The sequence below is a fragment of the Mirounga leonina genome, unplaced genomic scaffold, assembly GCF_011800145.1.
Source record: "Mirounga leonina isolate KUSES-001 unplaced genomic scaffold, KU_Mleo_1.0 Mir_92, whole genome shotgun sequence".
NCBI lineage: Eukaryota > Metazoa > Chordata > Mammalia > Carnivora > Phocidae > Mirounga > Mirounga leonina.
This window is the reverse complement of record NW_023270852.1, coordinates 18,239,026-18,257,025: the sequence shown is the minus strand read 5'-3', so window position 1 is coordinate 18,257,025 and position 18,000 is coordinate 18,239,026. Positions and strand designations below refer to the sequence as shown.

At 37.7% G+C, this 18,000-nt stretch overlaps 1 protein-coding gene across 3 annotated transcripts in view; it reads left to right on the top strand.

Moving 5' to 3' along the window:
• The window catches only part of NARS2 (asparaginyl-tRNA synthetase 2, mitochondrial), a 138,724-nt gene that overhangs the window by 100,873 nt on the left and 19,851 nt on the right, over positions 1-18,000 (top strand). For all 3 annotated transcript variants that reach the window (XM_034995552.1, XM_034995551.1, XM_034995550.1), the window contains exons 10-11: positions 8,568-8,634; positions 10,162-10,299. In XM_034995552.1, coding sequence (XP_034851443.1) covers positions 8,568-8,634; positions 10,162-10,299 — 205 coding nt within the window. The remainder of the gene's footprint in view (positions 1-8,567; positions 8,635-10,161; positions 10,300-18,000) is intronic.

Here is an 18,000-nt window from a genome sequence, read left to right as displayed (position 1 = left end):
GTGTGCAGTGTAGTGATTCAACAATGCTATTATGTTATTCAATGCTTATCAAGATAAGTGTACTCTTAATCCCCTTCACCTATTTCACCCATTTCCCCACCCACCTCCCCTCTGGTAACCATCTGTCTGTTCTCTGTAGTTAAGAGTCTGGTTTGGTTTTGTTTGCTTGTCTATTTTTTTCTTTGTTTTATTTTTTGAATTCTACATATAAGTGAAATCGTGCAATGTTTGTCTTTCTCTGACTTATTTCACTAGATTCATCCATGTTGTTGCAAATGGCAAGATTTCATTCTTTTTTATGGCTGAGTAATATTCCATTGTGTATCTGTACCACATCTTCACCTATTCATCTATCAGTGGACACTTGGACTGCTTCCATAGTTTGGCTATTGTAAATAATGCTACAATAAACATAGGGGTGCATGTATTTTTTCAAATGAGTGTTTTTGTGTTTTGAGGTAAATACCCAGTAGTGGAATTACTGGATCATATGGTAGTTCTATTTTTAATTTTTTGAGGAACCTCCATCCTGTTTTCCACAGTGGCTGCACCAGTTTGCATTCCCACCAACAGTGCACAAGTGTTCCTTTTTCTCCACATCCTTGCCAACACTTGTTGTTTCTTATGTACTTGATTTTAGCCATTCTAACAGGTGTGAGATGATATCTCATTGTGGTTTTGATTTGCATTTCCCTGATTAGTGATGTTGAGCATCTTTTCATGTGTCTGTTGGGCATCTGGATACCTTTGGAAAAATGTCTGTTCATGTCTTCTGCCTATTTTTAATTGGATTATTTGTTTTTTGGGTGTTGAGTTGTATCAGTTCTTTATATATTATAGATACTAACCCTTCATCAGATATGTCATTTGCAAATATCTTCTCCCATTCAGTAGGTTATCTTTTAGTTTTGTTGATTGTTTCCTTGGCTTTCTGTGCAGAAGCTTTTTATTTTGGTGTTGTCCCAATAGTCTTATTTTTGTTTTTGTTTCCCTTGTCTCAGGAGACATACCTAAAAATGTGTTGCTGTGGCTGATGTGAAAGAAATTACTGCCTGTGTTCTCGTCTAGGATTTTCATGGTTTTAGGTCTCACATTTCGGTTCTTAATCCATTCTGAATTTATTTTTATGTATGGTGTAACAATGTGATCCAGTTCCATTCTTCTGCATGTAGCTGTCTAGTGTTCCCAACACCATTTGTTGAAGATATTGTCTTTTTCCCAATGGATATTCTTTACTGCTTTGTCGAAGATTAACTGACCATACTACTGAGTGTTTATTTCTGGGCTCTCTGTTCTGTTCCATTGATCTATGTGTCTATTTTTGTGCCAGTAGTATACATTTTGATTACTACAGCTTTGTAGTATATCTTGAAATCTAGGATTATGATACCTCCAGTTTTGTTCCTCTTTTTCAATATTGCTTTGGCTCTTTGGGATCTTTTGTGGGATTGTTTGTTCTAGTTCTATGAAAAATGCTATTGGTACTTTAATAGGGATTACGTTAAATCTGTAGATTTCTTTGGGTAGTATGAACATTTTAACAGTATTTGTTTTTCCAATCCATGAGCATGGAATATGTTTTCATTTGTTTGTGTTATCTAAAAAACAAACTTCTAAAATACATGCATGTAATGTCTGCCTGTCAGTTTTTCTCTGTTTCAGTTTTCTTTTTATTTACTTTCAATCGCTCAAATCTGATAATATATTCTACACTGTTTTTTAGCCACTTTTTTAAACCTAAAGATCTGCGTTTTAAGTATAACACATATGTTGTTCCTTCATTTCCATTACAATCCTCTACAAATAGTACTGGATATTGGACTGGTTATTTATTCCACTAAGCATACTAATCAGATAGTCTGTTCCATTTTACAGTTTACTATAAAACAAATACATACTTAATATGGAAAAAGAACAATAAGCAATCTCTTCATAAATAGTGCAAACATTTTATATAAGACTTAGTATTCATTGTATTTACAGTGTATATAGGAGGTAAGTTTGATACTCGGAAGAAGAGAAAATTGTTTCTGAACATGATTTGATATCATTCTTCATTTACTGTCATTAGGTTTAGAAAGTTTTTGTTCTAAGAGAATAAAGAATTCAACCATCCTGGAGGAGGGTAATAAGAAAAACTTGGCAGACTTGACTGAACTGAGAATTTCAGGTATCAGTGTAGGCCTTCAGGCTACAAGTTAAAAGTGATGAGTCCTGGAGCCTGAATGAATAGCAAGGCAACAGAGAATGAGATCAGAAAAAGAGGAAATAGGAGCCCCATGATAGAGAATCGAAAGGCAGTGAAGTACAAATGAAGGCTTTTGAGGTTTTTTTTCTTCACTGTAGTGTATATTAAGTATGTTAACTAACTGGAATTTAAATAAAAACTTGAAAAAATAAAAGAAAGTGTATATTGAATATTCACGATGTGCCGAGCTTGTTCTAGAATCTGAACAAACTGTCTTAAAGCAGTGAACATAGAAGACAAAATTCCCTGCCTTCATTGAGCTTACATTTCGGGGGGGTGGTAATAAGAAAAAAGAAACAAGAATAATAAGTAAAACCTATAGTCTGTGAGAATGAGTTATACTAAGGGGGAAGAAACCCAGAGAAGAGAAAGAAGATAAGACAAAAGAGTGAGGAGGTAGAAGTTTTAGATAATATGACAGAGAAGATATCACTGAGATGACTTTTCAGTAAAGACTTAAAGTGAGAGAACTAGCTGTATGGATATGTGGGAAAAGAATATTCTAGGCAGAGGGAATAGCAACTACAAAGGTCTCGAGGTTGGAGCATGCCTGGTGTGTTCAAGTAATAGGAGTGGATAAGGGAAAAGGATAATAGAAGATAAAGAAAGGAGGTGAGAGGTGGAAAAATCATGTAGGGCCTTGTAGGTCACTGTGAAGAGTTTGGGTTTTTGCTTGAGTGATGTGGGGAAGCCATTGAAGGGTTCTATACAGAGGACTGATAAGATCTGAATGGATTTAATAGGATCACTCTGGCAGGCTTTAGAGTAAGAGCAGAAAACCAACCAGGAGATTATTACAGTCATCTGGGTGAGAATAAATGATGGTTTGGACCATGTATTAGATTTATACAGAGAAACAAAACCAACGTGATGTATATAAAGAGAAAGATTTATTTTTAAGGAATCATCTCACACAATGTGGAGGCTTGTTGAGTTCAAAATTTGATGGAGTAGTTCAGTAGGCTAGAGACTGAGGGAAGAGTTGGCAGCTGGAGTCTGAAGGCATTTTGCTGGCAGAATTCCCTCTTTCTTGGGAGAGGCCAGTTTTTGTCCTCTTAAGGCCTTCAACTCATTAGATGTGGCCCACTCACATTATGGAGGGTAACGTGCTTTACTCATCATCCACTGATTTAAATGTTAATCTCATCCAGAAACACCTTCACAGAAACATCCTGAATGTTTGACCAAATATCTGGGTACCATAGCCCAGCCAAATTGACACATAAAATTAACCATCATAGGCCAGGATGGTGGCAGTAGAGGTACAGAGAAGTTGTTCTATTCTAGATATATTTTAAAGATAGAACAAACAGGATTTGCTGAGAATGGGAAAGAGGGAGAAGTCAGGTGTAACTTCAAGTCTTTTGTCTTATACAGCTGTAATGGCCATTAACTGAAATTGGGAAAGCCATTAGAGTAGCAAGAGGTTGGGGGGGGGAAAGGGGTGGTATCACCACATGATACATCATGTATCATGTTAAGATTGAGATGCTTTTCAGACATCCAGTTGTAGATGTTGGGTAGGCAGTTTCAGATGAGTTCTGGACATTGCATATTGATAAAAGTAGTAAGTAAGCAGGGAAGGAAAAATTAATTTGGACATCCTAAGGAATCTGTGCTGGTGACAGAAAACCAGGGAGAACATCTTAAGAGACGTTATCCACATCCTATCTAGTGAATAAGATCTAAGATGGGAAAAAAATATCCACCATTTATTGAATATTTTCTATTTGCCAGACATCAGTGATAAACCTTACATACATAAATGTAAAAAAGTTCATTGTATCTTCACAACTCTGTGAGTTGTTTTATTGCTCTTTTGTGGATGAAGAATCAACTCAAAGAGATTAAGCAAGTATAAGATGAAATGGAAATTCAAACCCACTTATCTGATTTCAAAGCTCATGCTTTCAACCACTAGGCTTCGAAAGGGCACTGGAATTAATGCTAGGGTAGTTGTATCTTTTCACTGTCCTTATGACCCTCACATATCACTTGTGCTTTGGAGTTCAGGTCTATAAAATATTGAGGTTGTTAAATGACCTCATGGGCTGTGCCACATCGGTCATTGCCAGCATCACTGTCCATTCCACAGCATAAATCATAGCTGTGGTTTAAACGTATACCTGTGATGATTTGTTTAGTGTTTGTCACCTCCATGTGGTCAGGGACTTGTTGATTTTGTTTACTGTTACACCCCCAGTGCTTAGTGCCTCTAACAGGAACTCAGTAAATATTTATTGAATAACTGAATGAATGAGTAAATGACATTTGAGTAGCCCCGGGGTGAGAGTATTCTCCTTTAGGCTAGGTCCTCTCCCTGAGATTTCCTGTTAACTCCTGTCACTCTGTACTTTGGGCACTGAGTGTAGTGATCTATGACGCACAGGACCTGGATTCTAATTCTGGCTATACTTCTTATCAGCTCTTAATGAATTTGTTAATACTTTTCAACAAATATTTATTGACTATCTACTATGAGTTAGGCACTGTGCTAGTCATTGATGATCCAGGTCCTTTTATGGAATTTAAAATCTAGAGAAAAAGATGAATAGTTAACTGTTTGCATGATTATTTAATTACAACTATGATTAATAGTAAATCTTTAACCTTTCTGAACTTGAGTTTCCTCACCTATAAAGTTATAACTTGTCTGTCATATCGTTGAAAGGATCAATTGGGCAACTGCTTAAGCAATGTGCCAGACTACATAACTTAACAATCCTGCTATAAAACATCTAAAAATGCTTGTTAAAAATTATAAAAATCCTTTTAATTACATTGTTGAGTTCACTAGAAAGTAAGAGAAGTTCCAGGAGCTACAAATGAAGAGGGAACTGAGCACCTGGGGAGTGGGGGGAATACATAAATGGCATGACACTGAGGTTTCTCAACGTGGAGGGTATGGTAGATGGCGGGGGCGGAGTTGGGGGGAGGGAGTTGCCAGTCTTTGAAACCAGAGATTTTAACAGCCGTAAGAGGACATGAAAATAGACTTAAGCATGATGAATTAGAATCGAGATACTCCCCAAGTACACATATGCATACATATGCACACACATGCACTCACACACGGAAGATAACCATGTGACTTGTATTCCTTTGCATAAATAGATTTCATTGTATTCTTGACTACTTATAATTGTTATATATGAAAATAAATTATTTAAAGGACTTATATAATAATTGAATTTAGCCTTTACCAAGCAGAAATAGAATTCAGTTTTTTTATGTCTCCTTTATAGCATTAGGTTTTTAAAATAAAGAGTACTTACCTTCTTTTGCTCTTCATTTATCTGTGAATTTGAGTCAAAGAATGCTAATAATTTTAGCTTAGCAGTTCTAACCTAACAGCTTCAGAATAATTTTCTTAAACCATAAAAAAATTTAAATATGAAGGTAGTTTGATCCTGCATCATGCAGTATCACTATGTCTCTTCCTCCTTTGCTCAAAGTACTTTAGAAATAGCTTCTGGGAGGAAGAGAGATTATTCTCTGTACATATCAAAAAAAATTAGGAGAGAGAGGTGATAAAGGCCATTAAGGATACCCAGTGTCAGAACTGTAATCTGAGCTGAAAAGCTCTGCCTCAGCTTAAGGTGTGGGAGGGGTAGAGCAGAAGATCCAGAATAACAGGAGATACACAGAAAGTCATTTTTAAAAATAATGTAGCGGTAACGTATCAATGGCACAAAATCCCTATGCTTCCCACTTTGACTGCTCTTATATTTCTCAGTATAATGAATAGATCATATCAAGTAATTGATGTAATAGAACAATAGACTAAGCAGAAAAGAACTTTAGATAGTATAGTCCAATCTCCCTATTTTATAAGTACAAATACTTAATTTTTCTAATGGTTGTATAAAACATTACAAAAATTTATAAAATGCTTTCATTAAGGTGAAGTGATTTACATAGTAGCTAGTAAGGGGTAGAGTCAGAGGGAGAACTCAGAGCCCATTGTCTTTGTTTTGGTTGAGCATATTAAACTCCCAAGTGTTTTAGGCATAATCTTAGTAGTTAATAGCTTAGGCTTTGGAGTCAGCACATCAGTTTTACTACTTACTTACATGAGTGATTTTGGGCAAGTTACTGTCCCCTCTAACCTTCCTTTTCCCTTCTATAAAATGTGTTTAAAAATGACTACCACCACCAACACCACTTTCATTCTTGCCTTAGAAATTGTTATTTAATACTAATATTTTAATTTGAATAAAATTTTCATCTTGGAAAAATATCACTCAAAACATAGCTTTGGAGGCTTTATTTGTGCCATATACACAACTCCTTCCAATTAGTTATTATAGGTATGAATTTAATTTTTACGGCAAAGAGTAAGTATGTGTTGGGTAACTTATCTTTTGAGTTTAAAGTCCTTTAGAAAGTTTGTAGATTTTTGTTTTTTGTTTGTTTTGTTTTGGGGGAGCTTGGGGGGCGTTGGATGTTTTATTGTAGATTTTTGTTTTTAATCATGCAAAGTACTGTTGCAGGGGCACCTGGGTGACTCAGTCGGTTAAGCATCTGCCTTCCCAGGGTCCTGGGATGGAGCCCTGCGTTGGGCTCCCTGCTCAGCAGGGAGTCTGCTTCTCCCTCTCTCTCTCTGCCCCTCCCCCTACTCATGTTCTCTCTCTCTCTAATAAATAAAATCCTAAGGAAAAAAAAAATGTTCAAAGTACTGTTGCAAAGTGCATAGGGAAACTGACATTTTCGTATACTACCAGTGGGCATAAATTGGTGTAACACTATAAAAGGGAAGCAGTATCTTTGGCACTATCAAAATATCTGTAAATGTGAATACACTGTGATCCATTAAATCCATTTTTTCCATATGCAAAATTAATATATAAGAATCATTTGTGATAGATGTATGTAGTCATGATTTATGATAGCAAAATATTAGAAACAGCTAAAATATCCATCAGTAGATGAGTGGGTAAACTAATTAGGATACAGCCACAAAATGGAATGTTATATAATAGTTCAAAAAATGAAGAAGCCCTTTCTTTATATACTGATATGGAAAGATCTGCAAGGTATATTATTGAGTCAAAAAAGATGGAAGAGTGTATATGGCATGTATACTCTGGCTGCCATCTATTAAACAAAGGAGATTGTATATTAATATTTGTTTATAGATGTAAAAAACCCTCTGGAAGGATACACAAAAATCCAATGACAGTAACTGTATGTGAGGAGAGGAGCTACGTGGCTATGGGACAGGGTGGAAGGGAGATGTACACTCTTATACGTCTTGATTTTTTTTTTTTTTTTTTTTTTTACTATGTTCATGTATTACCTATTCAGTTTAATTAAAACAATGCTTGGCTTGGCTTGGCTTGGCTTGCTTTAGACATGAAAGTTTCTTACTAAGGTAACCAATGACATTTTTCCTAAACAGTCTTACCCTGCTTAGCATATATTATAAGCCCTGACCGTGGCCTGAAAAATCCATAAGATCTGACCCCTGACTATCTTTCTTATCTAATTTGCTGGCATTCTTCCCCTTGCTCAGTATGCTAGAGGCACATTGACTTTTTTGTTCCTGGAATGAGCCAAACTGTTCCTTCACTTCAGGCCTTTGTACTTACTGTTCCTTTTGCCTAGAATACTTAACCCTCAGATATTTATATGGTTCATTTCCTTACTTCAGATGTCCCCAGCTAAGTGAGTCCTTTCTTGACCATCTTATCTAAAATAGCACCCCTAAACACCCTCTGTCTTCTTACCTTGCTTTATTTTTCTTATAGCACCAATGGTTTCCCGCATTATATTCTTTCTGTTTACTTGTTTTTCTCCCCACCCCCCACTTACTCCCATCACTTACACACACAAATATCACCTCCATATAGGCTTTGTTTTTATTTACTGTCTCTCCAGTGCCTAGAATAATGCCTACCACATAATAGGTGCACAATAAATATGTATTGAATGAAGGAATGATGACTTTATGGAAAGACTTTTGCTCTTTCAGCCTAAGTATTTCACACCTTTTATTAGGGCATTGGCATAACATGAATTCAGAGAAAATCTTTACTTGACTGGTTCTTCTGTATACACTGCAAGTAGATCAGGAATGGGATTACTGAATGGCCACTTCTCTTCATACTGATCAGACGCTCATATGATTAGATCAGCCTTAATTCCTGATTGCTCAGTGATGATTTATTTATAATCATTCCTGACTACTCAGTCATTAGTATTCATTTGTGATCTCAAAGATTGTATGGGAATAGGCCTTTTGTAGTTTTTCAGATGGACTAATTAGCAATATACCATTGTATTGACCGTTCTCTGCTTTTACCCTGTTCCTTTCCAGCATTTCTTATACGGAAGCAATAGAGATCTTAAAGCAGGCATCTCAGAACTTCACCTTCACCCCAGAGGTAGTATTTATATTTATATTTTTATTTTTATATTTTAACCCCTCTTGTCCTTATCACATTGCATTAAGAATCCTGGGGCACCTAGCTGGCTCATTCAGTAGACCATGGAACTCTTGATCTCAGGGTTGTGAGTTCAGGCCCCAAGTTGGGTGTAGAGCTTACTTTAAAAAAAAAAGAATCCTTTAAAATGATCTTATTTCTCTGGGCACCTGGCTGACTCAGTTGGTTAAGCCTCTGACTCTTGGTTTTGGCTCAGGTCATGATCTCAGCGTCCTGAGATCAAGCCTGGCATTGGGCTCTGTGCTCAGTGCAGAGTCTGCTTGTCCCTCTCCCTCTGCTCCTCCTCCCATGCTCTCGCTCTCTCTCTAGAATAAATAAAATCTTTAAAAATAAGTAAAATAAGTAAATAAATAATTTTAGTTCTCTTATTAGCACTGTTTAGTACTTGCCCATCTTTAGATTGGCTTTTTTTGATGTTTGCTTAGCCTTGTTAAAATATTTAGAATAAATAACAACTTTGAAGTTGAATCATATCATTTTTAATAGTAGTGGCTAAAGGATTATAAAGAAGTTTCCCAAGTTTAGGAAGATGAAAATCCTTGAAAAGAATGGTAATATGTCGAGAGAGGCCACATGATTTATCAGTGGGCATGTGCATAATATTAGAGGCAAGTCTCCTCATTCCTATGCCAGGGTTTCTTTCCTATAATTAAGATATTGGCAGACAAGTAGGAATAATATAATGTTAGGAATGTACTGTAATAACTTTGTCTTCAAACCATATACCAGTCCTATCCCCAGTTAAGTCAGATCCTCCTATGAGGTATAATAGTTGTGCTTGTTATATTTATAATTAGTTATTTTGTTTATGTTATCTTTTATTTAATATTTGTCTTCTACCCTGGAAGCTTCATGAAGTCAGAAATTCTGTTTTTCTTACCACTGTGTTCAGTACCTAGCATGGTACCGAGATTGAATAGGCACATTAGTATTTGTTGCATAAATAGATGAACAGTGTTATTAAGTATTCATCAGAGCATCTGATATATGAATTGACTCTTTTATTAAAAAAAAATTTCACTGAGAGAAGACATCTAGTCAGAGATAGATTCAATATTAGGAATATTATCTTTCATCATTTAATTTCCTGCAACCTAGAAACAATAACCATAGAAGAAGCTCTAGGCAATGTTAATAAAAACTATGATTTTGAAGTCAGTTTTCACACACTGTTGTAAGGGTACTTTGTTTTCCTGCAGATGCTATTCATCTGCTAAATGCTGCTCCCCAAGATCGGGGAGAAAGCATAGTGTTAATCTGCTTGTTTCAGCTTTCATTTTCCAGGCCTTCAGATGTTCTTGTAACACACCTCCCTGGCTTAGTTATCTGTGTAGCCTCAGCAGACAGCTCCACACATCACTGTACCTCAGAGGAAGCCCTTGGAATGGATACAGGTTATTTTTGGGTACTGCATTGTGTATTTCAGGTCTGTCTTCTCCTTTGATAATTTCTTTTTTCTCATTACAGTGGGGTGTTGATCTACATACCGAACATGAAAAGTACCTGGTGAAGCACTGTGGCAACATACCAGTCTTTGTCATTAATTATCCATTAGCACTCAAGCCTTTCTACATGAGAGATAATGAAGATGGCCCTCAGCACACAGTAAGAAAAAGCACTAAATAAATCGGGGCTGGTCATCTCACAGAGTCTGGGTTTTTCCCTTGATTTAATTTCATTTATCCTTTGGCATATTTTTAAAAAATTATATCCAGCACACTTTACATCTCTTAAAATGATAAAATTTCTCAAAGGCACCTCTGAAAAAGTGTTCCTAAAGAAGATCCCAATGTTCTATAAGCGTACTTGTTATTTCTATCGCATGGTGTCCTCCTTCGTTTAGCAGATGCAAATGTAAATGTGTTTGTTTTCTTCTGTTTTTTTAAATAACTGGGAGGAAGTGTCCCAGAACACTGTTTAGCATTGCCAGGTCTACTGTCAGCTGAAATACTGGTAAGGAGACGGGCGGGGGGAGGCGGGGTGCGGGGAGGGGCGCTGCTGGGCAAGAAAGGAAAGCAGTGGCATGATCAAGCAGAGGAAGAGCTAGCTCGCAGAGCAGGAAGCTCAGAGTACTTTGGTTTGGTTGTCACACAGAAATGGGGAGGAGAGGGGATGGAGGGATCTGAGAGGTCTAGGCAGATTCTCCTGTCACTTCTCTTCTGACTCTCTTGTCTCTGTCTCTGTCTCTCTCTGCTCTCTTTTGCCTGTCATGCTCTGTCCTTTTTTCACCCTTAATTTTGATTGCAATGTGATAAGGACAAGAGGGGATAAAATATAAAAATAAAAATATAAAATATAAATACTACCTCTGGGGTGAAGGTGAAGTGGCACCCAGTTACCTTGAATCTTCCTTTTCTGGATTTCTATAGAATTTAAAGAATTAGTAAAACTGGTAGCATTGTGTCTATTTTTTATACTCTGTAGGTTTTGCTTTCTCAAATGAAACTCTTAACTTCTTCAGGATGGGTATGAGTTTTTTATAGCCACCATGGCTTCTGCTGCTCATTCCTCATTCCCTCTAATGTGACTTCCACCCCGTCATCATACCACTGAAGCACCTCTTTCTAGGGTCAGTAATAATTGTCGTGTTATTAAATCCAGCAGACTTATTTTTACTTCACCTCTCAGCATCACTCAGCACTATGAATGAGTTTCTTATTCTGAAAACTCTCTCCTCCCCTGGCTCCTGTGACATCGTGTTCTCCTCTGTTCTCAGGGGTTATTCTTTCTCAGTCCTATATAGGTTCATCCTCTTCTACTAATCCAGTAGGTGTTGGGATTCCTCAAGACTCCGTCGTAGGTCTTTTCTCTCTCGGGTGATTTCATGTGTATTCACAGCTTACTATTTATTTTCAGACAACTCAAGACAGTCACATCTCTAATCCTTACTTCTGCTCAGAGCTCTTATTGCAGTTTATATATCTCAAAGGCATCTCAGCATAATCTAAAATTGAACCCACCCATAATTTCTACTCTTTTCTCCTCCTTCCACCAAATTTGATCTTCTTTCAGTGTTCCCTGTCCATCTAATTATGCAAGCCATATATTAGACTCATCTTTGAAATCTTCATCACTCCCTGTATCCAAGCTGTTAGTAAGTTGTCATTTTTATGCTTTTACATCTCAAACCCATCTCCTTCTCTTCATTTCCGCTTTTACCTTTTTAGATTAAGATACCATCATCTCTTGGGGCACCTGGGTGGCTCAGTCATTAAGCGTCTGCCTTCGGCTCAGGTCATGATCCCAGGGTCCTGGGATCAAGCCCCGCATCAGGCTCCCTGCTCTGTGGGAAGCCTGCTTCTCCCTTTCCCACTCCCCCTGCTTGTGTCTCTCTCTCGCTATCTCTCTGTCTGTCAAATAAATAAATAAAATCTTAAAAAAAAAGATACCATCATCTCTTGCCTGGATTATTTTGGTAGCTTCCTGACTGGTCGTCCTGTGTCTGCTCTTGCCTCCTCTGAGTCAGTTCTCCCCACTTCATTGTAAGCTTTTTGAAAATGTAGATCTGGTCATGTTATCTCGCCTCTCAAAACCATTCAGTGGCTTCCCATTGCTTTCAGTATTCAAGTCAGAATCTCTTCTCTGGCCTCTAGGCCCCAGTGTCATCTGGCTGCCTGTCTCTCTTGCCTGATGTACTGCACTGCTCTCCTTTGCTGTCTCTGCTCCACTCATATCGCCCTTCCATGTCTTCAGACATGCACTGCTTTCTCTCACCACAGTATCTTTAGACATTGTGTTCCTTCAGTCTAGAACAATCTTCTTCACCTAAGTAATTTTACTGTTTCTCCAAATCTCTACTCACTCATCATTTCCCTGGAGAAACCTTCTGTGACCCTCTAGTCAGAGACCCCTGTTAGATAGTAAAATGCTACCATGTTAAATTTCAGACCCAGAGCTACTAACTTGTAATTCATCATAATCCTTAACACAGTTGTAATTTTACATTTATTTTTATGACTATTTAATTAATGACTCTCCTCTTTGCCACAGAACTTGAGGACTTCCTTTTCACTCATCATGGTATCCATAGTGCCTAGCATAATGCCTGGAACACAGCAGGCACCTAATATCTATTTGGTGATAGGGGATTGAACAGATGGATGAATCGAACCCAACACAGCTGTAGACACACAGAGGACAAGTAGTGAGTGAATGACTTGATTTGCTAAGAAATTTCTGGGAAGCTAAAGAACAGCTTTTACTCTAAATTTTTTGAGTGGTGGTAACATAGTATAAAGGAAAGTCCTGTGGCTTTAGAATCAGACACTCTTGGGTTCAAGTCCCAGGTCTGTGTGTTATAGACCATGTGATCTTAAATAAACCACCTAATTTCTTTGAGTCTTAGTATCCCAATCCATAAAAATAAAGATGATAATCTTATTCCACAGTTGTGAGGATTAAATTAGACAATATATGAAAAATATATAGCACAGTGTTTGGAATGATAGGTAGTCAATAAACTTAAAGCCCTCTTTCTAAATTTTGATAAAATCTTTATTGTGATAAAGCACGATAATGTTAAAATATGTGTGTGTTTTGCAACATCAAACATGCTATTACGCAAGATTCTTTAAAAGGCAGTTCCCTTGTAGACTGCAGTCACAAACATTTTTTACCTTTAGAAGTACCAGGAGGCCTTCATCATGACAGACTTTCTAGTAATATGGTCTCACAGCTTGAAAACTGAAAGCATTATAATGATACTTTAGTGTACTTATATAATTTATACAGTACTACAATATATAGCTTCTCATAGCTAAATTATTAAAATACAATTTATTGGGGTGCCTGGGTGGCTCAGTTGCTTAAGCATCTGCCTTCAGCTCAGGTCATGATCCCAGGGTCCTGGGATCGAGCCCCACGTCGGACTCCCTGCTCAGCAGGGAGCCTGCTTCTCCCTTGTTCTCTGCCTGCTGCTCCCCCTGCTTGTGCTCTCTCTCTCTCTCGCTCAAATAAATAAAATCTTTAAATATATATATAATTTATTTAAACTATATATATTAGACGTAGATTATAACATTGATTCATTAACAACCTAGATTGCTTTTCAACCCACTTGTATAGAGTGCCTGCTTCTACCCCTACTTTCTTTCAGTGGTGAATGAACAGGCTTTGGGCCAAATAACTAAGTTCTCGGTTTTGTTCAGAAGGACTGTAATAACAGGTTGTGGGTAGGGTTACAAGAGTTTCTACAGTGGGTGCAATGCAATCTGAAAAATTAAGACATATATTTCATAGATGCCTTCCCTAGGGCATCAAAAGGGAAGGGTAGAGAAATGTTTAACCTACACTTGTAACATTTGGCTGGAGGTCATAAATAGTAAATTGGTATATTTTTATAGCTACTGCTCCTTTTCCTTTCTTTCTGCACCCCCTGATACCCTCCAAAAAAAAAAAAAATGAAGGTACGTACTATTTTGTAATGAAAAGTATACTCTAGTCTAAGGAGTTAATAGTGCCGGGTTTGAAATCCATCTTTCTTACTAGTTAGCCATCAAGTCTCTCCAATCACTGAGCCTCTGTTTCTCCCTCTGTAAAATCAGAGAGTTGGGTTAGATGACCTCAAGAGTACCAAACAGCTTTAAGATTCTCTAATTTCAAGTAGCCTAAGTTTTTCCCCATTTGGACATATAAGAATAACTTGTAAATTAGCAAACATATTTGATAATTTTAAGGGGGCAGATCATGGGCATAAAGAAAATTAATATAAGCAAACATGCAAAATACTGTATGCCCCTGGGTCTAGGTTCCTAAGTAAGTCCCTCAAAGTCAGATGCCAAGTTTTTAGCTAGGCTTTGCAGAGAATATCCATTCATTCCAACCATTGTGATAGGGAAAAGTGACTGCCCAACAGACCCTGATGAGATACCCAGATCACCAGATAACGTTCTATTTTTTTAAATTGTATCAATATTATATAGCAAATTATAAAAATTTAAGCATTAGTGGGCATGCAGTAAGTACACATTGTCAAGTCAACTTGGAAGAAATAGTACTCAACCAAGGGATATCTAATGAATTTCCCTGGCTGGTGCTAGTTAACCAACCTGCATCAAACCAACAGAGAATAGTAATGAAGGGAATGGCTAATTTTTCCCATACCTAGGACAAATGACTATCCTGGGAATTTATGTCAAAGTTGAAAGTACGCATTTCAGCCCATCTAAAATGCTCTCAGACTAACCATTTACTAGCCAAAGTCCATTTTTAGACATTGCTACCTGCAGCCCATTTGAATCTTCACACTGTCCCGTCTGGAAGGCTCTCAATCCTGCCTGTGCCTCATTGATTTTAGGGGCAAAATACTGTGTCAGCAGTGAGAGCAAAAGCTCACAGAGGCTGAAACCACAAACATGTTTCCTATGGTTTGTGGAACATTCTTCTTCTCTTGATAATAATATGTAATGTTGCTCCGTTGTTGACAGCAGCCTGTGAGAAACTGAATAGGGAGGTGTTCAGTTTGTGATTTTCATTAATACTTAAAAATACTGAGGTAGGGGGGCGCCTGGGTGGCTCAGTTGGTTAAGCGACTGCCTTCGGCTCAGGTCATGATCCTGGAATCCCTGGATCGAGTCCCGCATCGGGCTCCCTGCTCAGCAGGGGTCTGCTTCTCCCTCTGCCCTCTTCCCTCTCGTGCTCTCTGTCTCTCATTCTCTCTCTCTCAAATAAATAAATAAAATCTTTAAAAAAAAAAAAAAAAGATTAAAAAAAAAAATACTGAGGTAGGAAGAGAGGTAGCAGAAGGGACATTAAACTCCCCCCCGCCCCAAAGTTAGCATAGAAAAGGTTATGTATTAAAAGCCTTGTTCCTATCTAGCCTGTTTGTTGTTTAATTCAAAGTCTGCATTTTATTTTCAGTCCATTGATTGGAATCAAAGAGTAAAGAGTCAAAAGGGAGTGTCATAAATAGAGACCAGGGCTTGTTCAGCTTGAATACCAACACAAACTATTTCTAGACAGCATGCTGCTGCAGCTGTGTGACTTAAACAAAATAAAAACACACACACAGTGGAGGAAGATGTGCCCAGCAGCATTATGGCGTAGAAGATATGCCCAAAGTGGAATAAGTTTTGTTTAAGATGAAGGAAGTTAGCAAAGAGTGCAGTACAGTGACTTGTAACCTTCAATGTTATCTGTGTAGGAGAGCGAAAGGGCAGCAGAACTAAAATCTTTCCACTTCTTTCGTCTTCCAAAGATGCATAAGAATGCAGAGGAGATTGTAGCTACAGAAGTGCTTAAATTTGGTCAAATTTGTGAATTAAGAGGACATTTTATTATGCAGCCTGTGAATCCTCATTTTCCCTAATGAAGGGCAGGATTGCTCAGCCCCAGCTCTTGAAGGAAGCCTCAGACTCCCATAAAGCGCAGAGCTGCCAGCCCAGGCGGGCAAATTGTAATCCCCGGCTAATGTTCTAGGCAACTTGCCTGTTTCCAGCCTGTTTGCACTCTAACCCCTCACCACCCGTCACTTGGCAAACACACAGCCAAGTTTTTCTCTTTAGTTCTTAAGAGATTTCAGTGATTCCATCCATGTTGTACATTTTGTGCCCCCTTATGTCATGGTTTATATCATATCTGTATGTACCCTTTACCTCCACTAGAGCCCTGGAAAGAGTGGTAGTTTCTGTAGTAATTAGCTCAGTAGTTACCAGAGGGAGACACAACACGGAAGAATCCTCTTGGAAATCTCAACCGTAACTAAAAGGTATGGAAATTTAAAGGGGCTGTGTTAGTAATCTTGAGGGAATGTGGTATTTTTTATATCATATTGAAGGAAGTGCAGCTCTATGTATACCAGATGTAAATGTCTTTATTTATAGTTGAGGAATACTTTGTTGTATTATAGCTTCTCAGAAAGTGTGCAGAATGTCTAGAGAGATTGGAGGATATCACTGTAAAAGGAAAGCAGGAAGTGTAATCTGATAGGGTTGAAAGGAAACTAAACCTAAAGAAAAAGAGAAGAAGATTATATGGAGAAGAAGAAAAAACAAAGCCTTTGTGGGCCTTTCTTCACAAAGAGATAAATCTGTCCTTGATAAAAAAAGAAACAGTACCCTTTGATCTTGGAATATTTATGAGGCATTGTGAAGGAATGCCTTACTTAAAAGATACATTTCTCTTAAAAGGAGAAACTACTTTACTCTTTGTCAAGAAAACATACATGAAATTCACCCACCTGAAAGTGTGAATTTTCAGACCCTCTGGACAAAGAAAGGATATAGATGCTGTATGTATTCCTTCTGCATGTCACAAAATTAGGAGTGATATGGAACTTTATCTGGATGTTTTCTAAAATTTTCATTCAACTAAAATAGGATATTTTGGTAAGTTCTTTTCTATTTTGGTAAGTTCTTTTCCTTTTCTTGATAATCTCCTGTCCCAGAGTACAGAGGAAGAAAAGAGAACTATTCTGACCTTAATTCTAATTAACAATGAGGATTTGGTTGGGAGAGTGGAAGTGGGAGTCCCATGTCGGTGGGGAGAGAGGGGAGGCAACCTGGTAAACTGTTTTACTCTCCATCAGTAGTTACCACTACTCTCTCAGGATATTATACTTCTCTGCCCCATCAACGTGAGTTTAGTGACTTGTATTGGCCAAGGAATTGTGAGCAAATGTGACCTACATACATTACTCTTGGACAAGTGTTTTTAGTACAAGGCAGGTAGAAAAAAAGAGCATTCCATCTGCTAGATCAGCAATACCTCATAAAGTGGTTTGTTGGTTTTTTTTAATCAGCTTCAAGCCAGGATGGACATGCAGGATAAGTTTTAAAAAGCCAACTCATTGTTGTAAAGCGGTGGTTCTCAATCAGGTATTACTTTAAGTCGTCACCCCCCCACTGGCGGGCAGGCAGGTTGAGGCCTCAACTTCAAAACCTTGGAAATGATAGATTTTGGATATACTTGTCCCTTCTTAATAGAGCTACACATAGATGGAATGCTATATTTTGGGGGTAGTAGTTCTCAGTCTTTAAATATTTTCAAGCAAAGGCCAGAGAGCTACTTGGTGTCTATTCTTTTCTAATCCTGATTGCCTGTAATTCTAAATTTAAAACTCTGGATTAAGGTTAAGAACAAATTTTCGATCAGGTCTCTCTCAACTTCTAGTGTATGTTAGCCATGTCTAAAAGCAAGATACTAAGAAATAAAGATGCCATCCCTTCAATGGCCATAAAAACTCCCTTGAAACTTCTCCTTTCTCTGAGAATAGGAGCAGGGTCCTGGTTGGAGTCCAACTCTATTAATTGTATGGCCTGTGAGAATTTCCTCTCAAGGCTGTCTTGTACACCTCTGCAAAGCTGTGTG